This window comes from Planococcus citri, chromosome 3 (assembly GCF_950023065.1).
Source record: "Planococcus citri chromosome 3, ihPlaCitr1.1, whole genome shotgun sequence".
Lineage (NCBI taxonomy): Eukaryota > Metazoa > Arthropoda > Insecta > Hemiptera > Pseudococcidae > Planococcus > Planococcus citri.
This window is the reverse complement of record NC_088679.1, coordinates 17,104,438-17,128,116: the sequence shown is the minus strand read 5'-3', so window position 1 is coordinate 17,128,116 and position 23,679 is coordinate 17,104,438. Positions and strand designations below refer to the sequence as shown.

The following is a 23,679-nucleotide window of genomic DNA, read 5'->3' as shown; positions in this document are numbered from 1 at the left end:
ATAGAAAATATTTTATCTCGATTTTTTACGATTCGTTTACATACTCTGTTGACCACCTACCTATCTTTCTGCGCACCCTATGACCCTAATCGAAACGAACTTTATAAAATCTTAAAATTTGATAAGATACTGAGTAGGTACCTACTATCAAATATTTCCTTTGCAAATAAATTTTTTAATAACCAGACATGGTTTCGATATCACAGCTAGATTTGTAGATTAAAAGTACCTATAACCAGATAACTCACTATCAATTAAATATTTCTATAAATTCATAAATGTAAATCGCAGGCACCATTTTACTGTAGATTTCATTATTAGCAAGACAACATCTGATCAGGCTGATGTAAGTAGAAGTACCAGTATACCTACCTATTTTTACATGCCTTTATTCTACTTTGCTTATAATGTAGCTATTAGGTACATATAATGATTAGTCTGTACGTAATTAGCTACATTAGGTAATGTAAATTTCCTTTGTATGTAGGTAGCATAGCGGCCTTATGTACAATTGGCCAACTAAAGACAATAGTTCCATGAAGAAAAAAGAAAACGAAGACCTTAAGTAATAAAATTATGAAAAAACGGTTCTTGACAAAGAAGAAGCAAGAGATTCATTGAAGAAAACTTATTAAATAGAACTGCCAACATTCCAATTTCCATGATGAGGCTTTGTGAAACAAAATTCACGAGTCAGAAATTTATCGATCGTCCTGCTCATGTTGAGTATCGGAAATTCCGTGAAGAATATATGCGTTCCGTTTTCGAGCAAACAAAATATAAAGGAAAGTACGTGACCCTACAACAATGCATGTATGTAGAAACTTTATATATCGAAAAGGACAAGAATGCAGAAAAGTTACTCGGAATACTCAGATCAGCAAAATGACATTTACATAGGTAATTATTTATTAAATGGCTATTGCTAAGCCATGAATGGGAAGCGACTACTGCAGAAAAGTCCATAAATGGAAGACTAAAAGCATTTCATGACGTTTTAGAGGATGAGAAGAAAAGGCTTGGTATAGAAAATCTTTTGAAGCAATTTGGGAAGCAGACACATTTTCTGTGGACTTACTCAACCAATTACGTAAAACCAGCAAAAATTAATATCATCCATTAATTCTACAAAAGTTCATGAAACATTTTTACATTTATCCATGGTCACTCGTGATCCAACAAATATCAATTCATGCAGCAGAATACTAACCGAAGTGATTATCAAAAATCCGTAAAGGAAAACGACGAGAATGATCTGTAATAAATATTCAACATTAACATTGGCATAACTCGGCCGACAGATTTTCATTTTCACATCGACATTCCTTGAGGTTTTGCGAAACGAAATTTATGAGTCGAAAAATTTATCGATCTTGCGGCTTACGTTGACCAATTTGGAGATTCCGTGATTAATATCTACAGGCGATCGCTAGAAAATACTTGTAAATGGCCCTATAATGATGTATGCGAAAACTTATACTATACTTATCGCGGAAATAAAAGAATTCATAAGTTGCCAAACATACCCAGATCAGAAAAATGGCAATGGTTTATTGAGTAGTCATTGTTAAGCTCTGAATTGGAACTTACCTACAACTAAAGAAATAAATTTGTTAATGAAAAACTGAAATCTTTTCATGATGTTTTGGAGAATGAGAAAATATTTTAGAGCAATTCGAGAAACAGACACTACTCGTATCTACATTATATAAACTTTATCAGTGTGTAGTTTTATTGAATAATGCATGCATAATCACACATACTTACTTATTTACCTGTGTATTTCATCTTTAGAATTAAGTTTCTCATTCACATTTAGTTCAAGGCATGAAAAGGCGTTGTTTTTTTGTCTTGATCATCAATCTCAAACATTCGTGAAAACCCTCCCTCGCTTCCCATATTAAATAAATTTAAATATATGTAGTTCTTCGTGTCAATTTTTTGTTAGCCTCACCTCAGTGTGACAGAGGCACACTGAGAAAAGTCAACATTCTATGAGAGACTTTGAAAAGTGATTAGTTATAGCATAGCCACTCTTAGTACGAGTAAACAAAATTCAGAAAGTACCTATAAAGAAAATAATTAAATTTTCTGATCATTTTGAAAGCTCCTCTCCTTCGCCATCTCCTTGAAGTTACCAAAATGGGGGGGGGACTTTTTTCGAAGAGAGAGCATCTCCACGAATTCTCATACAGAAATTCAAAATTAAAAAAAAAATTTCACTGACTTCTCTCTTCTTAATTTTTTTTCTTCAATTTTTAGACGCTCTGTAGAGAGGCCAATATCACTCGGATGACAGAAGGGTAATTTTATTCTTGAAAAAGCGTTCATTTAGAATTCTGACGAAGGTAATTGACTTAAAAAACCAGATTTTGGCACATACCTTCGCTATTTTTGACCCACTTGAATTGATTGGAAACAGTTTCAATCTGATTTGAGCAGTTCAAGAGCCTCCAGCGGATTTTTTAAAATTGCGATTCCCAAAAAATTTTATCAAATAGAGCTGAAATGTTAAAATTCACCTTTAAACCCTGATTTTAACATGCTGATCAGAGTCATCTGAAGGTGGTTTCAAGCCGTTCAGGAACCGCCATTGACATTTTGGAAGGTTATTCAGATTTTTATAAAGCGCCAGCCATGAAAATGCATAAATAATGTAAATTTTAGCTTTCCAACTGAATCATTCCACGTCAATTCAACCAAGAAGTGGTAAGGGGAGGGTCGGCGATTTTTTTGAAATTTTCCCTGTGGAAAGACCTTCCGAAGGGAGTACCAATGGCGCAAATCGCAGCCCTCCAGCACTTTTTAAAGGCTGCTAGGGGGTGTCAAAAATTTCAGTGAACTTGAAATATCATCCATTTCAGCAGTGGATTACTCGATAAACGCGATACCTACCAAAATGGAACTTTTTCCAATAGTTAGGGGTTTTGAAAGGCTTTTTGATGATATCATAAAAATCAGTGTTGCCACTTTTTTTCGTACAAAAAATTAGCTCAAAAAGTTTCAAAACGTAGTTTTCATATCGTTCCGACTCTCAAAAATTCTGAAAAAAATATATTATGGACAACTTTTTATGCTGAACAACATAATAAAAAATTGAGATGACGTTATTTCGTAAAGCCGATTTAAAAAAATTGAAATTTGAGAAAAAATGCGATTATTTTGATTTAAAACATGAAAAAAAGTTTTGATCGGTGAAATTGACCTATTTGAATCCTATCGTATCCGTCGAAAAAATTGAAAAACCCCTTTCACGCGATGAAATAAACTCACCACAAAAAATCAAAATTTGAAAAAAAATTCAATTTTTGAATTCCAAACATCAAAAAAAGTTTTAATTTATTCGGTTTTCTTATTTTGACCTCTCTCTGACGTATTTCATGAAAAAGTTGATAAAAATCACACTCATATAGCAAAAAAAATAAAATTCGTTTATTTTTTTGATTTTTTTCTAATTTTGATTTTTTTTGTGGTGAGTTTATTTCATCGAGTGAAAGGATTTTTTTCAACTTTTTCAACGGGTATGTAAAAATAGGGGTCATTAAGCCTACATAGGTAACATTTTGTATCTTTATTGAAATACCTACGTTATCCAATCCTTAACCAGAATACTTCATAGGCTCATAGGTATAGTATAAATTCGAATTTGTAAAAAGAAAAAAAGATTTATACCCACGGTTCGAGAAAATACGAGCCCTCATATACTTACGAATGTTTCACAATCGATAAACATGAAAAATTTTTCAGCAAACGCCTTCCAGAAAACTCGACGAAATAATCAAACTTGATTTATATATTCGCGATAGGTATTTTTAACTGATCAAGAGAACTATACTGTCATACAACGACGTACATATGTATGTATCTCTATCTACTATGTAACTTAATTAACAATCTACAGGTGGCCTGTGGCGTTTATAACCGAAACATTGGTAGATATAGGTACGTGCTCTGTGCATTGTATGCGTATGAATTTGACTATCAGTCTTCCTACTGGTAATTTTTTCACGTATCTACCAACGATGATAATTTTAATTTCATACTGGTATAAAAAGAGCTGTCCGAACTCCGAACTCGGTCTGTGCTCTGTGATAAATTTTATTTCGAAAAAATGAAATACCATTGGAGTGAGCAACCGCAGACGTATAAGTTAAGCCGCCGTCAATGAAATGCGTATACATTATAGAATATGCGAACATGTACGAGAGACTAAAATAGAGAACAGTACGTATCAGTAACCTTGATGAAGTAATTGGAAAAGACGTATGACCGCGTTGAAATAAATCACATGTGTGAGGTCTGCTCCAATAAATTGGGGTTTTTTATTCTTAAAAAAAAAGTCAGCGTGTTACGAGAGCGTGGCGTATGAAATATACCCACTTATGTAGGAAACTTCAATCGCTTAGTTTGAATTTGTGATTAAATCATGTCGCGAAATTGCAACAAACAAAATTATAATGCACTTAGTAGGCGATAATTGCTCATTTGAAGGTAAACAATGAATGCTGATTAAGTGGCAACTGGCAATTCGATGTAAAATATTTTCTGCGATACAGATACAGTAAATTGTATGAGTAAGTAATTTAATCAACGTGCTTTGAATCGCCGCTGGGTTTTACGATCATTGGCATGTTTCGTTGTAAGAGTCAAATAAAACTGTTTCGCAGAAATTTATCGAATAATTAGTACGAGACGATAACGTATGTCTACGTAAGGATTTCCCAGTTGCATTAAACAATGCAAAATTATTGCAGATAAGTGGGAAGTAGGTAGATGCGTGCCAAGTTAGCTGGAATTTGCCTGGAAGATAACGAAGTACGTTATTTAGCAAGAATTCTATTTTTGAGCCCCCCTGTCCCCTGTGAATTAATTTGTGGCGATTTTCAAGAAATATTTTAAAACTTTTCAATTATTGCCAATTTTCAAAAAATTGTATCCTAGTAGAACTTGAAATTAAATTTAATGCTTACAACATTAAATTGATCATTCTTGTGATCTTTACGATCGATTTATAGCTTCGATTTTCCAAAAATCACCTACCTTCACTTGCTCAAATCCATTATCAGTTCTCCAAAAACTGTAAAATTAATTGGTGGGGTGATTTAAAAGTGAATGATCTATAATGACTTGGAACCCATACCAATCGATTTGGAAAGTCTAAGATAGGAATGTAAACAATATTTCAACAATCTACGTCATTTTGATCAAATTTTAATATGTATTTTTATGGGACTTTGAACTTTTAATAGGAAGTCAGTCAAGATTCAGAAAATGAAATTCGACTTAGTCACTTCCTGTTTGCTTTTTTCTCTACGTTCAAAATTGTTCTGGCAATTTGATGCACCGATTGGTGAAAACTGGAATTTCCAAAATTTAACTGGAGCCTTCAAAACGGCTAGAAATCATCTAAAATCGACTAGGTAAATCAAAAATACGGTTTAAACTTCATTTCAGTTTTTTTTGTCACATAGCGCACATCAGTGAATTTTTCAAATTTTCAATTATATAATTTCTGGACAAAAAATAATTGGAAATCATACAATTTTCAATTTTAATTTATTTCATTTATGTAGGTAGTACATTTAAAATCTACAAATTTTCCCTGGCCTATGCGCAATATTGCATGAGTGGCACAGGGCTCCAGTTAACAGTTACAGAATTAAAAAAAATATTAAATAAATAAAATAAAACAACAAAATGTAAATGCTGATTTCGTTATAACGCTGATTTCTTCCAGTCCCTTGACATCCCCATTTAAACCAATGTAAAATTAATCGCAGTATAATGCTCATGAGCGGTTATAAATCGTGTTTTAATACTCTAAAATTCACTAATTCAGTTAAAATCACATTTTTTCATAATTTTAACAACAAGAACCAAATTTTTTGCGAAAAAAAGCTTACTCATGTGTAAAAAATTATCACTTTCTGACAATTTTGGCCGCAGCAACAGTTTTTTTTGCAATTTTTGTAGTTTTGATTTTTAAAAAAGCAAAAAAAAAACTTTTATGGCAAACATTTTGCCAAAAAATCATTTATACTTATTACATATTATAGCAGACCTCAAAATCAAAGTAAAATTTCAGATTTTTCTAGGTATTTCCAACTGGAACAGTTGTTAAAATTCAAAATAAAGTTCACGTTTCCACTTCCTTTATAGTTATAACACATTTTTCACTTTAAAATGAGAATTCGCAGTATAACGCTATAACGCTAATCAGCGTTAAAATGAGACTTTTGGTTATAACATGCTTCCGCTTATAACACTCTTTTTCTCCAGTCCCTTGAAGAGCGTTATAACGATCTTTTACTGTACTTAAGCATAAGAGATTGGAAATACATATTTTTAGAATAAATTAGTCTGTACTGAACAGGTAGAGCCCTGCGCTGCCGCCGCAGCCACCGCCGCCACCGCCACCAATTTTTCATACATTTTTTAAGCCACCTCTGCCGTTTTAAAAATTTTTGAAGCCGCTGTTGGTCGCCACTGCCGAGTAATGTGCTCGGCTGAGCCGATTTAAATCACTCAAATGATGGGGCTGAAAAAGGGGGACACCCCTTTTTCAGCCCCATAATACTTTGTATTGCCCATTTTTGTAGTATGTGTCTGTATAGGCTTTATGTGGGTTTCATCTACTCCCCCCCTGATTATCAACCATATTGCGTAACTGACTGATACAGGGCATAATAAATTCTAACCATGTGGCCATAATAGTGAAAGTGTTGCGCCAAATGATGCAAATAGGTAATTTAATTTTCTCAACTTTACCTGTAGGTGAAGACTGTTAGCATTCCAGATCAACTTTTCATCAATTATTACTCCAAGATAACGGACCAAGCTCACCTGTGCTAGAGGCTTGCAATCACAATTTTCACCACAGTTTGGTTGCTCATGCAGAAAACATTTACTTACTTTTCAAGTCCAAAGATGTTACATAGGTACCCTAGACTAAGCAACTGGGACTTACTGGGGTTGGAACTCATTTTATGGTACCAGAACCACTTACTTAGAATTTTAAGGTCTTCATTAATACTTTTAACCAAGTCACTCTCATTTTTTGATCTATAGACAAGTGCTGTATCATCAGCAAATGCGAACAAATCACCAGCTAAGTTAAGTCTAAATACCTATATCATTATTACGAGTGTAAATCAGGAATATGAGGATCTTCACCGAATTTGGTCAAAATTGTTTGAGGTTTTTCTCGCGATCTACTCTAATAAACACATTTCTGGCTTCAGGGTCAAAGAAGTAAATGCGTACCTACATTGACAAAATTTGGAAAATATCTGAAACTGCCTTTTCTGAAACATCAGCCCCCCCCCCATTCACCAAAGTGTTCAAAAAAATTGTTAAATTGAAAAAAAATGCGATGTACATAATAACTTTTTTTCCTAAATGAATCTCCATTTATGAGATCAGAACAAATTATTCGCTTTTGGGAATAAAATCAAATTAATTTTTTTGAGCTGAAATTTTCAGACTCTAATTTTTTTAGCAAAAATGAACTGAACAATGGTTTTATTTGATTACCGTATGAGAGCGGTTAAATTCGAATTTTCATAATAAAGGCAAACTTTTTGCATAGGTAGGTAGAAAATTGTTCCAGATTTTCAAAACATAAATAAACCTAATCCTTTGGCAAGAGATCGAATATCTATAAGCTCGCATGTGTTCATTTTCTTACTCATGGATAAAGCAATCAAGGTAGGTAGTTCATCATTGCTCTGAAAAACAATTTCTCACCATCTACAGTCTACACAAATACGTTCTCAACTCCACAGGTATACCTATAGTAGAACTAAGTAATTAACCAACCATAATACAGAGAATATGCAGACACTCGCATCATCTCACACCCATAAACAACAAAATTCAATCATTGCCGGTTTAATGAGGTGAGATATTGCGAAGAAATTGATACCTATACCACTACAACTAGCAGAACACTGAACTTGAACACTCGATTATCCATCTCTTGCAATTGATTGCAGGGTTCAATATAATCGAGAGACTCAAACGCTTGCAAAAAGAAAGCTAAGAGTGCAACGATAAAGATTACGACTTCCAATTAAAAATTTTATGTTAAACTTTTCATTACTGGTGCAGAAAACTTGTTTTATAGACACTCGGAGAGTAAGTGTAAGTGAAAATTAAATTACTCCAGAAGATGCTTTGTACTCGTAATTGGTTCCATGTATACGAACGAAGTACGATACCGCACAGACAGTAGGCGTGTTGAATTGTTCGAGAGAAAATTTGTACAAGCTGCATGTAGATGCTTAATTGTAGAAAAAAAACGCCCACAACTGAAGCATAGATAAGTAGGTACGCTTGGTATCTCTAATATGCAATGTTTAATGCAGTTATAATGGCACTTTATGTAAGGTATGAGGTGTCGTATAATTTTAACCTTATAATAGACGTAACCTCTGTACATAATTTTTCGCTTCATCTCGAGAGTGTGACAAAGATTATGTATGGGTACAATTCGTCAAATAAAATAGGTAGGTACAAGTTCATGACTATTGTCGAGGGTTTAAAAATAAATTAATATATGGAACTGTCTGGCTCTCAGGTACTCCAAATTATTTTTAAAGATTTAAACAAAGATAAATAGGGACCAAACTTTGAATGAAAAATTTCATCGACTCGATCCTACGAGTAGATTTTTTCTTTTCGGTAAACAAAATACTAGAGAGATTAGATCAGCTTCATCGCTCTCCTTGACCTAGTAAAAATTTCCATACGGTGTTTATTTAGTACCTAATACCTATTCGTACAGCTCATTATGATTCATTGCAATTTTTCATCGATATTTACAATGCTTACATGCATTTTTCACCGTGTAACTAATTTACTGTGAGGTGGATAGGTTGTAGGTAGTATTAGATCACTTTATTTAACGGTTAGATTGAGTATCGATATCCGTGTTTTGTTACGAGCAGCGTAGATGAAAAATTAAAAATAAAAATGATCGGTGAATTTAAAAAAGAATAACGTCATTTTAGTCATTAGGTAAATGTATGCAGCTTATGGCTCGACTGGACAACACCTAATTTCTTGGCACACTTTTCCGTTTATTTCTCAGCATGAATTTTAGATCGTTTGAAGATCTTTACGACCGATAGCATTTTAATTCGTGTATTTGTCATTACGCTGACTATATTTATACTCGAGCATTTGTAAATAATAAATTAATAATACGTGATTACGTACTTATAGACTATAGGTAGGTATATTATAGCAGGGTATAATATTTTGAATAAAAAATAATACTGATGACACAACTTAGGTACTCGTCCAAATAGAGGCTTAAAATTTATGTCATTTTCGCGTTACTTAATCAAATCAACGTATTGGTGGGAAATCAACTGACCAAATTGCTTCCCTCTTTCCCTTTAGGTATACGGTGAAATATTGAACTTGAAAATATATTATGTTGCTGTTCGAAGCATTCATTTTCCAGGTGTCATAACGAACCAGCTTGTGGTGAATTTCGAGAATATACTTAGTCTACCTATCCAAAATACAAATACACCGGTCGTGTTTACTGCTGAAGAGAAAGGTAAGTTTATACTTAAGTAGGTATGCAACTGCTACTTGTGTATGGTATGCTGTAAGTATTGACATGAACACGTTGGTTGGTCTTTGGGACATAAATTTATTTTTGTCTCTTGACGACTAAATTTCGTTTTATATATGTAGGTACTCGTTTTAAGTACCAATGAACATAAATTAGTACGAGCGGTTTTATTTGTAACAGACCGGTGGCTGGACTTACTTATGTGTATATCGAGGAAGGGGAAAAAATACGTCTTGTATTGTTTTTAACGTTGAATAATAAGGGCATACACATTATTTTAATGGTATAGGTATTTTTAATGTCATCTGAGACTTGAATACTTAACTTATTACAAAAACAACACACTCGAAAAATGTTTAAATCAAAAAAGAGACTCCTACTATAAAGAATTGACGTTTTTTTTGCTTCTCGAAACTCAGTATTTTCGAAACCTTTTTTTTTACGAATTTGGACTTCTAAAAAGTGATCATTAAAATTCTAAAATTTTGAAACTAAAATAATCAAACTTCTCACATAAAAAAACATCGTTTTTTCACCTATCAAAATACGAATTTTTGAAAGCTTCTGCTCTCAATTTGTTCAGGTCGGTTTGTTTTGTTTTTTTCTCAGGTTAAAATTTCTATTAAAAAAATCATTATTCAAATTCTAAAATTTTGAAACAGAAAAAATCCAATTCTTCACATAAAAACATTGTGTTTTCACCTATCAAAATACGAATTTTTAAAAGCTTTTGCTCTCGTTACGGTTGGTCAAATTTGTTTTTTTTTGCAAAATAAAAAATTCCTTGTTTGAGGGTTTGCCCCCACCAAAAAAAAACCTTCAATTTTGTCCTTGGCAGTTGGCTACTATATCGCACCTCGGGAGTAATAAGGTCACATCTCAAAAAAGTGAAATTTTACAGGAGAGCGATTTTCTTTTTTTTAAACACTTTATACATTATTTTCATCAACTTATAATTTGATTGTGAGGAATGAATAGCATCTCATTTTAAAGATTGGGTATCTTACCTTCATTTAGCATAAGAATACTTTGAAAAATAAAATCCTGAAGAGGAAATATTTCAATGTTTGGAAAACATTTTGAGTTATAACCTTTCATTAAAGTTGATGTGGAGGCGAAAGGAAGCGTCCAAAAAAAAATTCATGTTAACAAAGTTGTAGAGAATTAAATTTCCAATCGACGTAATGTCGTTAGTTTTTTTCTAGAGTGCTTAGTTTTTGAGTAATTCTCAAAAAACTAAAATTTCATTTTATGTGCAAATACATTTTTCTGAAAAGTGATCAATTTAAAAAAAAATTTCCATTTGGTGTAAACCAATAAAAAATGCACTTCTTGTGTCTATTTCTATCTGACAAACATTCAAAACAATCAAAACTGTTTGTTAACACTTTGTATGTATGAAAGAAGGAGGGTCATTATGGGCATTTTCGTGCCCCTCGCTACTTCGAGACTTGAATGGCCTTTTCTTATAGGGAATGGTCCCTAGTATTAATATTAGGCGATATTTTCCCAGAAAAGCCCATAGGGGGGCTGTGGGGTGGCCCCAAAGTCGAAAATTTCAAAAAATTTTAGAACCACTGCTCGAAAATGTAAAAAATTAAAAGTAGCGAATATATGTTGCTTTAAGGGTAAGTAATGCGGCACGTAACGCTTTTTTCATTTTTGACCTTTTTAGGGGTTGTGGTGGGGGTATTTCTATTTTTGAAAATTTTGGAACCCCCTTTTTTGACCCTTCCCGTCGAGCCACCCTAATGCCCTTTTCATGGTTTATTGCTACTAGTAGTAAGTTCAATTGATATCATTTGCAACCCCCTCACCAACTTGGCTCATATCGAAAAATTCAATTTTTGACTTTTTTTTGAGGTCCATATTTTGGGAAACCATGAAAAGCTATCGAGGTTCGGTTTGCGGCAAATATGTTGCATTTTACTTCTTAATCGACTGGCATGCTTAAATTTTTATTTCAAGTCAATTTTTGACCTCATTGTTGCAGATCACTTTTGGGGGTGGCGAACTTTGAGAACCCCTGAAAAAAGTTCTAAAGTGAATTTTTTCAAACTTTGAGCTGAAATGGTCTTAAATACATGGGTTTAACCAATATAATATGCGAATGCGATATTTTAATACAATTTAGTCATTTTGGCTGATTTTATCAAAAAAAGTAGTGTTTTAACAACAGGCATAGCATTTCCGGCAAAAGTTCTGAAACTTCAATAACACTTTTCTCAGCCCCATTCCAACCGATTTTGAAAATTTTTCAGTATGTTATGTATATCCTTATTAGGTATCCCCACAAAAATTTTCAACCCCCTCCCCTTATATTTACCCTTCAAAATGGCGTATTTCAACTTATTTTATGCTTTTTAACAATAATAAAAATTGAGGCGGCCAAGTATTCTGTAGATGAGTGTAGCAAAAAATCTGACGTCATATCCGTGCTCAGCGGTATCGAATCATAAGAAAAACTATACCCTACTCATTAATTCTTAGTTATTTTCTATAAAATTCCCATTTTACCCCCAACCCTCCCTATGACACATTTTTACATCATTTTGAAGGGTAAATATGAGGGTAGAGGTTGAAAATTTTTGTGGGGATACCTAATGAGGATATACATAACATACTGAAAAATTTTCAAAATCGGTTGGAATTAGGCTGAGAAAAGTGTTATTGAAGTTTCAGAAAAGGGGGACTCTCCAAAAAGGGGAGAGGGTGTGGATCTAAAACTTTCCACGCAGAAGTTTCTCAATGGTACCTATGGTACCTTCCATACTAATATCAACTCGAACGATTTCGGTGACCATTTCACCCCTCTTAGGCGTCTATAGCCTTTATGTATTTTTCAGAGAACCCCCCCTCATCTGAATGGTTGCAGTTCCGCCCCCCTTGAACATACAAGGGAAGTTGATGCATCATTACATCGGAAATTCGACGTAGGTTCTTTTATCTAGCCACATATTTTTCGCTAAAATGCAATGCGGGGGAGAAAATGGCGAAAAACTGATTTCGGGGGAGGTTCCACCCCCATTTGAGGGGGCTCCGGACCCCGTAGGGGCCAGGACTTTTAGTACGTTGTTGAGGGGACCTCTGTGAACAATATCTGCGAAAGATCGGTTTGATATTAATTTTTCCTGTAAAAATGTCTTTAAGTAATGACTGGACTACCGGAAATGCTATGCCTGTTGTTAAAACACTACTTTTTTTGATAAAATCAGCCAAAATGACTAAATTGTATTAAAATATCGCATTCGCATATTATATTGGTTAAACCCATGTATTTAAGACCATTTCAGCTCAAAGTTTGAAAAAATTCACTTTAGAACTTTTTTCAGGGGTTCTCAAAGTTCGCCACCCCCAAAAGTGATCTGCAACAATGAGGTCAAAAATTGACTTGAAATAAAAATTTAAGCATGCCAGTCGATTAAGAAGTAAAATGCAACATATTTGCCGCAAACCGAACCTCGATAGCTTTTCATGGTTTCCCAAAATATGGACCTCAAAAAAAAGTCAAAAATTGAATTTTTCGATATGAGCCAAGTTGGTGAGGGGGTTGCAAATGATATCAATTGAACTTACTACTAGTAGCAATAAACCATGAAAAGGGCATTAGGGTGGCTCGACGGGAAGGGTCAAAAAAGGGGGTTCCAAAATTTTCAAAAATAGAAATACCCCCACCACAACCCCTAAAAAGGTCAAAAATGAAAAAAGCGTTACGTGCCGCATTACTTACCCTTAAAGCAACATATATTCGCTACTTTTAATTTTTTACATTTTCGAGCAGTGGTTCTAAAATTTTTTGAAATTTTCGACTTTGGGGCCACCCCACAGCCCCCCTATGGGCTTTTCTGGGAAAATATCGCCTAATATTAATACTAGGGACCATTCCCTATAAGAAAAGGCCATTCAAGTCTCGAAGTAGCGAGGGGCACGAAAATGCCCATAATGACCCTCCTTCTTTGATCAAAAAAGGTGGAGTTTTTTGAGATGTGCCCTTATAACTCCAAACAACTTGCAATGTTGTTGGGATTTTGAGTTAGGCCATTTGCGTTTTGTACAAGATCCACATAATGTACCCAACTCAAAGTGTTATTTTTGGTTGAGGGGGGTCATACAAACCCCAAAAATGCAAAAATGTCAAAATCAATTTTTTTTGAGATGTGACCTTATTATTCCCGAGGTGCGATATAGTTTCGCTTTCGATTCGAAATCACGTTTCTTTTTCGAGTCCTTAGGTGTGCAGTTTGATAAAGAAGTAACATGGAACAGGAACGAAGTGAGCCAGGAAAGGTGATAGTGGAGCATTTTAAAGAATACTTCACTCAAACATCGATCCATGGGTTACATTTTATCGTTGAAGATGAAAGGCATTGGACGGAAAGGTAAGTTAAAAAATTCGTTTTTCACAAAGCAAAGTCACGAATGGATTTCTGCAGGTTGGGATACCTCCCTCGTCACAAAAAACCAAAAAAAAAAAGAAAATGAATTTTTCAAAAATATCAAGCTATGCGGTTTATACTCGTATGCCATTGTATTGTCTGATGTGAGCTTTAAAAATGTTTCTGAAAACTACAAATCGTTCTAGAGGCTCCAAAATGGTCTAAAAGATATTGCTGTGCTACAACTTTGCCTCTGAAAGGAGATTAAAAAATACCTCCACTTGTTACTTCCAACGTTTTTCTATTCAGGAATTGCCAAACAGTCCTCAAAAAGCTGCAAAGGTCTCTTAGATCCTGCTTCTGAAATCTGAAGATGGGGGGGGGCTGTGGAGAGAGGAGTAAAAATTCCAAATGAAAAAAAAATCAGTGAAGTGCAGTGTCTATTTCTTATTCTCATTTCTCAGATCAAAACGAGATCAAAACCAGTTCTAAATCGAAATACCAACATTTCAGAGATTGCAGTGCATTTTTAGATTTTGGGTGAATTTTTGATAATGAAATTTGGGCCAGAAATGAAAAAATATCAAAATTTGAACAAATCGACTCAGAAAGCTGAAATTTGACCGGATATCTACTCTATTTTCGACTCTCAAAAATCGATTTGGATAAGTCTGGAGTCTCCGGCAGATTTCTGAAAATTAAAATTCCTTGGAAATTTTACCAAATGAAGTTGGATAGCTAAAATTTACTTTATACCATTGATCTGAGCAGTGAACACGCTGAGTCAATCGGAATAAATGGCTTCAAGCCATTCTAGAGCTTCTGTCATATTTTGAAAATTTCAGATTTTCAAAAAGTGCAGTCATAAAATCTATCCCAATTTGCTACATGTTGGTGGAAGGGTGAAGGGATTTTTCGGGAGGTGGATGAAGGGGAGAGGGGATATTGTACTAAAATTTAGGGAGTGAAAGTCAGGAAAAAGTCAAGAAAGGTAAAAATTGGATTTGTTCCATTTTTGGCCCGAGTTTGATTTTCAGGAAAAAATCGAAAGATGCACTTTTTAGCACCTGAAATTTTGGTTGGTAATGTACTTTCGAGTGCTAGCTTATGATTTAGCCTTGTATCTGCTCTAGAAAGTTTTCCATCATCAGTTTGGTTTGGATGCCTGTCTGCCTTGTGAGGAAAAAATAGGTTCTTTACCCGCTCGAAAAAACGTTAAGTATTGAAATTTTTTAACTTTTTCAAAGAGCCTTTGAGCATAAAAGATGGTGAGATCCGCATTCTCATCAAATTTGGCGAAACTCACTCGAAATTTTTTAAATTGATGCAAAACTAATTCAAAACAATTTCTAAGTCGATCCCATCCTCCTTTCCAATTTGAGTGAAATAGTCATAAGAATACTCAAAATTCAATATTAAAAATATTGAAATTTTCATAGAAAATTGTTCACTCGGTATGTGTTGAGTGCGTGTGTAGAATTCCTCTCAAAAATTTCCCTCTTAGGTGTTGGTTGTTTTTTTGGTAAGAGGGGGAAGTAGAGGGTTGAAAATCCCTAAAATTGATTTTTTTATGGAGAAGGGACCAATCATAAAATTTTTTGTGTTTAGGTAAATTTTCCAGGACAATATTTTCGGAAAAATTTAAATTCTGAGGGACGTGCTTTAAAAGACAAAAAAACGATAACTTAATTTTCAATCTCGATTCTCAATCTCAAACCTTATAAACAGATTTGTAGATCTTCTTGTATTTATGGTCGTTATAAGAAGGCTCCTTTTATTTGTATTTGTAAAAATTAGTTTTGCGATTTTTTCCCCTTCTTATTGGTCAAACTGCTGATTATTAGTTTTCTTGAATTTCTTGAAAAGTTTAACCCTCTGCTTTAAAATTACCAAACTTGAAAAAAAAAAAATCAAATACCTAAATCAAAAATAATTGAAGTCGGTATAAATTTTTTGAATATTAGATATTTATTTCTGATCGGAAGTTTTCTGAATAGTTCTCTTTCCAAAAAAAAAGATCTCCCTTGGTCCTCCGAACACTCTTTTTACTCTTATATAAAGCCCTCCAAAGTTGAAAAAATAAATAGTGGGAAAAATCAGAAATTAAAATCTGTAAAAATATTTAGAAATTTTTCATTTTTGGGGCAATAAATTCGTTTTAAAGAAACACACGTACCCTCCATGAAAAAAGCTTCCTGGGAGTGTGCCAAAGCTGAATTCAACTCACGACAAGATATTAGTATGTACCTAGGCACTTTTAAATTTAAAAAACGATTTTAAAAATATTTTGCTTGAAAAGTGGCATTTTTGCCAAATTTAATATAGAGCATTCAACGTTTCAACATTTTTATTTTTTTTGTGCATCTTTATTATAAAAAAAAAAAGAAGTACGTAACTACACTACATAATAATAGTTTATTGGGCCATTGCTTGCGAATTGCAGATTTTTTTTCTGTATTCGTTACAGGTACCAAAAATAATCCGCCTGAAATAATATAGCAATTCAAACTAGATGCATAAACGTGAACTGGGTTGCTGATCTTGAAAACTGAAGGGGCAAAATTACTAGATATTTAGAAAATGAGATCGATTGATTGGAAATTTTGCAATGTTTTAACGCCTCCAATCTTGAATTTGGACATAACGTGATACAGCCTTTTACATATACAATTTTGAATACTCTACAAAAAGAGGCTACTTTCATATGTTGCCCATGAGCAAAATTAAATAGATCTAAAGAACATTTCTCGGTAATCGTTGCATCGGAATATCGGTTGAAACAGCTAATTTTCTGAATCATCACTGAAAATTAAATCGAATCCTTTTTGACTTTCACGGAATCCGACCAAAATTGAAGCAAAATAAATCAAAGCAGTTTCGAAGATATTTGTAACATGTTATTCCCACAATACAATTTTCTTTGAAACGGATAGCTGATAAAGCAGGCATTTATTTTACACGAGGTATTTTTACCTGCACGTTGTTTCAGAATATTTTGGGTGATATGCTGCATTCTCAGTTGGTTTGCTACAATAAAGCTGGTTTTATCGTCAATAGAAGCCTATCAACATAACGCGGTTACTTACGTGGTAGAAACGAATTATTTGAACTGGAACACAACATTTCCAGCAGTTTCTGTATGTGAACTTGAGAATCAGGAATCAATCGCAGATTATTCATCCAAGTAGGTTATTTTATTGATCTACCACTACCTGCATAAAACATTTTTCCTCGTGGGGTGTTCTGCCTTAAAGAAAGTACCTACCATCTCGATATTCATGTCGCAGGATTTACGGTGAAGATCGCGACTACAACATAGACGAAGTACTGGAAGAAATAGCCTTCTTCAAAGGAAGTGGTTATTTCATTAATGAATTTTGTTTCAATCCCGGATCCGAATGCCCGACTAAAAATTACAAAGAGATATCCGAAGGGGTAAGCCAACGTAGCGTAGGACTGTCAGTTTTCGAATTGTAAAGCTGAAAAAACCTACCTACCTACGCATTTTGTTGTCTTTTTTTTTCACAGATTCGAAGCCCTTGTGAAAAACTTCTAAACGAATGTTTTTGGAACAGTAATAAACCTTTCAATTGTTGCCAGTATTTCGAAACTAAAGAGACAGAGTTAGGGACTTGTTACATATTGAGTATGAGTTCAGTTCAAAGGTTGGTTGGTAGTTCGTGTTTATTTCTTTCAAATGGGTACTATTCAAAAAAAATGAAAATTTATAATTTTCCACTTTATAGGCATAAAGGTTCGGATATCAATTTATATTCTAATCGTTTCCACGGCAAGGCGAGTATTCTGATCAAGACTACAGCTTTGATACAAGTTTGTACTCATATTTTCATCTGATTTAAAATTCACGAACATGAAAATCATCCAATACCTACATTTTTTTTCTATTTCGTAGGTATACGTGCATGCTGAACACGATATACCATTTTACAACTCGATAACATCTGAAACTCTAAAATCAATCCCGAATATTCATACGAAACATACGATGTCAGTTAGAGATATTGAAAATGAACCGGAACTACGATTGGTTGAGATCAATCAACGTAATTGTCGTTTTCCCGAAGAAAATTACCTACGAGTTAGCGACAAATACAGCTACAGCGCTTGTTTAGTCGATTGCAGGATGCAGAATCAATTAAAGAAATGCAATTGCACTTCACATCTGATGCCAAAAGCTGGTACGCTAAACTTTTCACGAAAGTTGCATCCTACCAATTATTGAAATAATATTCTTAATAAAAAATATGATTATTTTTTTAGATAAAAGCCTTCATTGTAATTTCGAAGGTTTGAACTGTTTGAGCAAAATGTATAACGATTTTGTTGTTTTAAAACCAAAATGGGAAGATAAACCGGGCTTGTCTTGCGACTGTCTACCATCTTGCGAAGATATTGAGATGGAAATCGTTTCACAAGAAAGTTTCAGGTAAAAGCAGTGCAGCTCGATATAATTAACTTTGTAAAAATATCATTAATAAGATGTTTTCAAAAAAGTAGGGACGATGATGACGATACTTCCACAATCGAATTAGTCATTGATCATTTACCATCTGAAAAATTCAAGAGGAACGTGGTAAGAAAACGACAAGATTTAATAGGCAAGTTTGAAATATTCCTAATAGGTAGGTAACTAATTTTAACCCGACAGTTTATAAAACATCTGACTCTTTTATTTTATAAATTTTCAGTTTACTTCGGCGGAGCCATAGGTCTATTTGTAGGAGCCAGCATTATCAGTTTGGGCGAAATAATGTATTACTTTTCATTTGGAGTGTTTCACAAGTACTTGGTGGATTTGAATCGAAAGAGTCGAGATGCTAAACTAAACGAAACCAAGAAGATATTCGTGAGACCGTTTCACAGACCGACCAGATTTTCTCGACACTGGTTGACCAATAAGAATTCGTCGCTTTTTAATCACAATGTTTATTCGTAGAAATGAAATAGGTAATAATAAAAGGATTTTTTTTTCCTGATTTCACAATAAGTATGCTTATCACAGTTTTTGGCTTCACAATTAAATTTTCACTGTAGGTATTTATTAAAAGTTCATAAATAATAATGCTACTTCTCACTTCTCATTGTCAGCTCGATAAAAAGAGGATTACTATTTTTTAGAATCCAAAATTAGAAAATAATTAAAAAAGCAAGAAGTCTTCAATTACTCAAAATATTTTTTTAAATAGAGAATTTCAACAACTGTCAAAGTAAAATCACAACGTTTATTCGTAGAAATAAAAAACAAATCGTATAAACTAAAATTCAAAACACGATGATCGATTTAAATAAATTTTTTTCCCAATTTCACGATACGCATATTCATTTTTTTGTCGCCACGAAGAAATTTTTACCGCATGAAAAATTCATATAAAATACCACTTCTCAACTCGATGAAAAATGGGTAACTTTGACCACGCTTGACTCGATGAACTTGCATTCCTTCGATAAAAAAATATCACCAGTCTTCAAGAACCGAGCACTGGGCGAGCATTTCACAACCAACCAAGATGACTCAGGATAGGAGAATTGCAACGTTCACGAATCTCGACTAATAATTAACGACTTGAGTAAAGGTTCCGTTAGCAGATGAACTGGTGGCATTGTGTGTGCAGGAGAATTAATAAACTGGAAAAAAATCAGAAGAAGAAAATATAAATATCGAGCCTCGAAAATAATGATTAACGAATAAAAATGGTATCGTACTTGAGCAACAGTTTGAGACCAAGATCCGCCGAGTTGCAAATGCGATTTGATTTCTTTTTTTTCAACACTCGATGCTGTCTGTCTGGCAACTAACGCTTGGAACGGAGTAGCTGCAGATTTCTCCGAAATGAATGCCAAATTATCAGATTTCGTTTCTTTTCCACGATACTCGAATACCATTAATTCCTTTTTTAAAAAATACAATAGATTATTTTCAATTATGATTTTTTTTCTTTTCTTGATAGTACGAATAAAAATTCAGTTTGTAAAACGTTTCTTACTTGACACGAATTGAAAAAGTATAAAGATGAATTGCACAGCCAGTGTGAGCTTAAATCTGTTTTCTGGAAATCAAAACTATTCGTAGTTGGGAAGAAAATAGCGTTGAGGACATCGTTACGATCGTCGCAAAGATTATCTCTATGATATACGTAATCTGAGGAAGAAGCTCGGAAAACATACACTGAAACATAAATTAATATGGTTAATGTAGAAAAAAAATTTTTTTGCGATATCAAATGAATAAAAAGAAAATTTCACGACTGAATCGTAATCTGAGACAAGTATTTTTGGAAGAAAATGAACCGGTGTTCCATTTTTTTGAAGCCTTCCTTTTTCTGAGGCTACAGCCTTTTTTTGAAAATAAATTGCTATTTCATACGGAAGTTGTAAATTGAAACCTTAGGAATATTTTCAGTTTTTATGAAAATTTGATCCATACCCCCCCCCCTGCATCATTCCCTTCCTTCAATTATAATTTTAAGGAATTCATGATCCAAAATCAATTGAGAACAATCAACTATGACCTTCAATCAGCGAGCAACAGGTGCTGAAATGACAATTTTTCTAGAAAAAGACCTCAACAAAACGAGAAGACCGGTTCACTTTTCTTCTAAAAACATCTCAGATTATGATTCAATCATGAAAACGAATTTTTAATTTTCTAATCGCGCGAAAATTTACACTGATCAAGAGCTAAACTTACGAGAATTTTCCAGCGTAAAAACAGCAAAATATTCTGATCTAGGATCAGGTACAATGAACGAAATACTCATTTCACAACTCCAAATCAAAGTAAGCGACAGTAAATCCCAAGCATACAACGTTGTATCTGTACGAGTCACAGCTATGAAAGAGCAATCTCCGCTTCCGAATATAATTTGCCTAAAAACATCATTTTTTCAATATTAAAAACATGTAAAAAAAAATATATATAAATACCTGAATTTCGTAAAGAAATTAATACTTACAGTAAACTTTTCGATCCTTTGGTAAGACTACACTTCATTTCATTAGTTTCAACATCCCATAAAGTAAAACAAGGTCCAAAGGTAGCTCCTAACAGAGAACCATCGCTGCTGAATGAAATATCACCCAATGGGAAATCTTTATAGTATCCTATGCTATAGCAATTCCATACACCCTGGGTGGTTTGATCTGTGAAAATGAAATATTTCGATTAATACGATCGATTGAGTCGGAGTTCGAGGTAAAAATCGTGTTTACTTTTAGCAGCGTTGATCCAAAACCTGAATTTACAATCGCTACACAACGTAGCAGCAACATACTCGATTTCAGTCGGCGATGAATCTAAATTGAACGGTTGAAAGAGTATCTTCGTGACAGAATGCTGTAAAGTTACACAGGAAGTCAACTTATACCTGAAAAATACATTTAGCGTCGATTAATGGTCACAAGACTACGAATCTACGTAATCAGGAGGGTCGAAGTAGTTAAATTCATGAAAACGCCAACGTACGTTTGAGATTTACGTTCGAACAGCCAAAATTTCAAAAGCGTATCGGATTGAAAATCAGGATCATCTCTGCACTGTGAAGTAGCTAACCATGTTCCATCAGAGCTGAAATTTATAGCAACTACTTCGGCATTCGTAATGGCTTTATTTCTCTCTTGAGTAATATAATTTTGATTAACGATATCCAACTGAAAAAAAATTCTTTAGCATTAATTTAAAACGAACAATACTAGGGAAAAAATAGCTAATTCAACTCACGTTATAAATTAATGAAGAATACTGAGGTGAAAAAAACTGAATATGGCCTGGTTTCCCATTCATTACAATACAGTCTGAACGAGGATCTACGACGAGTCCACTAGGGAATAATTTTTGACCTGGTACGCTCACAAATCCCCAAGTGAATTGTTGTAACGAACAATGAATTCGATTTTGAGAATTAATAATCAGAACACCTGAAAAATTCGAATTGTAGATTAAGGTACACAAAATATACGTTAATTATGACGAGGTAAACAAATCTCACCATTATCTAAAGTAGAAAGAGCTACGAATTGATTATCAGATGCTACGGTAACATGAACGATTGGTCCTGGTAATCTAGGTAGGCAGTGTTTCGTATTTTCATCGGCCCATTTAACTAAAACGTGTTCGTTACCTCCGCTGTAAAACGAAGTACCTGAAAAATAAATCAGAAATAAGATTAAGCACCATAAAATCATCTTCAAAGTACAGAATATTGTAACATTTACCAGTAAACGTAAACGTGACATCGTTTACAGCCAACGTATGCCAATGGAAAACTTTATGAACCAGTCGATCGTTAGGATTCAAAAAATTATTATATAAAATAACTCTTCCTGTATTATCACCAGCAGCTAAACATTCTTCGGAAGGATGACACGAAACGCACGTGAAAAAACGTTCACCACCGACTTTACGATCAGTACCGATCATAATGCTAATTAAAAAACACATACAGAATTCGTTATTCGAAGAAATTCAACGTTAATTTGAAGGGGGAAAAACGAACTTACTCTCTATTTAATTTGCGTGTTGCTAAATTAAACACACTCAGGGCATTTCCATTTATTCCAGCTAAAAACTGTTTACCATCTCGTTCGGTTACCGACCAACTATGCATCAAGAAAGCGAACCTAAAACGCAGAACTTTAGTATTGAAACGAAACAAGCAAAGTAATAAACGAGTATTTGAAATGAAAGTTACTTTTTTCCTACGATATTTTCCAAGATTCTTTTCTCGTACGAGAATATTAGTAATTCTACTTCAACGTTGACTATTCTGGCAACAACAATGTCGAAGATTTCTGCATCATTTCGAACGTACAGTTTCATACGAGTTACTCGATAATTTCCGATATCTAATGCCTAAAATTAATAAAGTATAAATTACACGAACGTAGTAGTAGGAAGATGATAAACGATGAATTGAGTTGCGATCTTACAATGTTATGAACGACAGAATTCAATTGGAAAGACCAAGCGATGATTCGGCCATCTTCGAAACATACAATTATGACATTTTTATCGAAAGGATGTAAACTTATGTCGACGATACTGCCTTCTGGCTTCTCTTCTGGGTTATCATATGAGATGGTTTCGAAGTCCACATCTCGTATATGTTCTCCAGTATCAGTGCTGAATGAACGTAAAACCGGACCACATCCAATATACAGTATTCTAGAAGAGAAGTAGTGATTTAATAATTTTAACGATACGAAGAGGAATAATGAACTGAGGTTTAAAACTTACTTGGAGTTGGCAGAAAACACCGGTTTATGATCGATGATACTAGCTCCTGTCTTTTTACGTAAGTGTATCCGATCTTCAATCATTGTGATTCATGTAGAGCAAGTACATGGGCGATAGGAAGATATTAAAATATCGAAATAAATAATTTAATTATATTTAATTCGAAGATCGCGATTTGAATTACAATCACACGTGTTTTGAAAGCAAAAGCACGCCGCGAATGAAGATAACGCGATTTTTTGATAACAAACACCAGATCGGAAAATTACGAGAATTACCGTAATTACCATGTTGGCATTACTGAATTACGAGGACGTTGGACAAAATCAAATTTTTATTTTTTATTCGAACGTTCGAACTCATTTGAAGAACAGAATAATTCGAAGTTTGAAGTTTAAACTTTGAAGAAAACGAAATTTGAAATTTTTTAGAATGCTTTCTTTTAACTATTCCAACTTTGAAGA

At 33.8% G+C, this 23,679-nt stretch overlaps 2 protein-coding genes and 1 long non-coding RNA gene across 4 annotated transcripts; 2 read left to right on the top strand and 1 right to left on the bottom strand.

The window, feature by feature from the left end:
• Positions 1–237: 237 nt before the first annotated feature.
• LOC135841117 (uncharacterized) lies at positions 238–1,937 on the top strand. Its single transcript, XR_010557847.1, has 2 exons — positions 238–346; positions 488–1,937. It is a non-coding gene; the product is annotated as an uncharacterized LOC135841117 (long non-coding RNA).
• An 11,837-nt stretch (positions 1,938–13,774) lies between these two features.
• On the top strand, positions 13,775–18,959 carry LOC135839909 (sodium channel protein Nach). 2 transcript variants are annotated; one of them, XM_065356163.1, is made up of 9 exons: positions 13,775–13,965; positions 16,952–17,146; positions 17,250–17,397; positions 17,491–17,627; positions 17,709–17,793; positions 17,876–18,161; positions 18,244–18,409; positions 18,481–18,581; positions 18,672–18,959. In XM_065356163.1, exons 1-9 carry the CDS (start codon positions 13,844–13,846, stop codon positions 18,917–18,919), a joined length of 1,488 nt encoding a protein of 495 aa, XP_065212235.1. In that variant the 5' UTR covers positions 13,775–13,843; the 3' UTR covers positions 18,920–18,959. The 2 variants fall into 2 exon arrangements, with proteins under 2 accessions (XP_065212235.1, XP_065212234.1); XM_065356162.1 differs by having other exon boundaries at positions 18,478–18,581.
• Positions 18,960–19,185: 226 nt separating this feature from the next.
• l(2)05287 (WD repeat-containing protein l(2)05287) lies at positions 19,186–23,441 on the bottom strand. Its single transcript, XM_065356161.1, has 14 exons — positions 23,216–23,441; positions 22,909–23,143; positions 22,671–22,831; positions 22,480–22,599; positions 22,195–22,403; positions 21,969–22,121; positions 21,701–21,897; positions 21,446–21,630; positions 21,193–21,347; positions 20,937–21,123; positions 20,672–20,850; positions 19,968–20,149; positions 19,687–19,872; positions 19,186–19,608 (listed from the first exon to the last, which is right to left on the bottom strand). Exons 1-14 carry the CDS (start codon positions 23,296–23,298, stop codon positions 19,519–19,521), a joined length of 2,322 nt encoding a protein of 773 aa, XP_065212233.1. The 5' UTR covers positions 23,299–23,441; the 3' UTR covers positions 19,186–19,518.
• Positions 23,442–23,679: the final 238 nt, after the last annotated feature.

Excerpts from the sequence above, each read along its gene's own strand:
- LOC135839909 (XM_065356162.1), top strand. The coding sequence starts at position 13,844 with ATGGAACAGGAACGAAGTGAGCCAGGAAAGGTGATAGTGGAGCATTTT. Across the intron at positions 17,398-17,490 it reads ACAAAGAGATATCCGAAGGG|ATTCGAAGCCCTTGTGAAAA; the intron begins GTAAGCCAACGT and ends TTTTTTTCACAG. Across the intron at positions 17,628-17,708 it reads AGTATGAGTTCAGTTCAAAG|GCATAAAGGTTCGGATATCA; the intron begins GTTGGTTGGTAG and ends TCCACTTTATAG.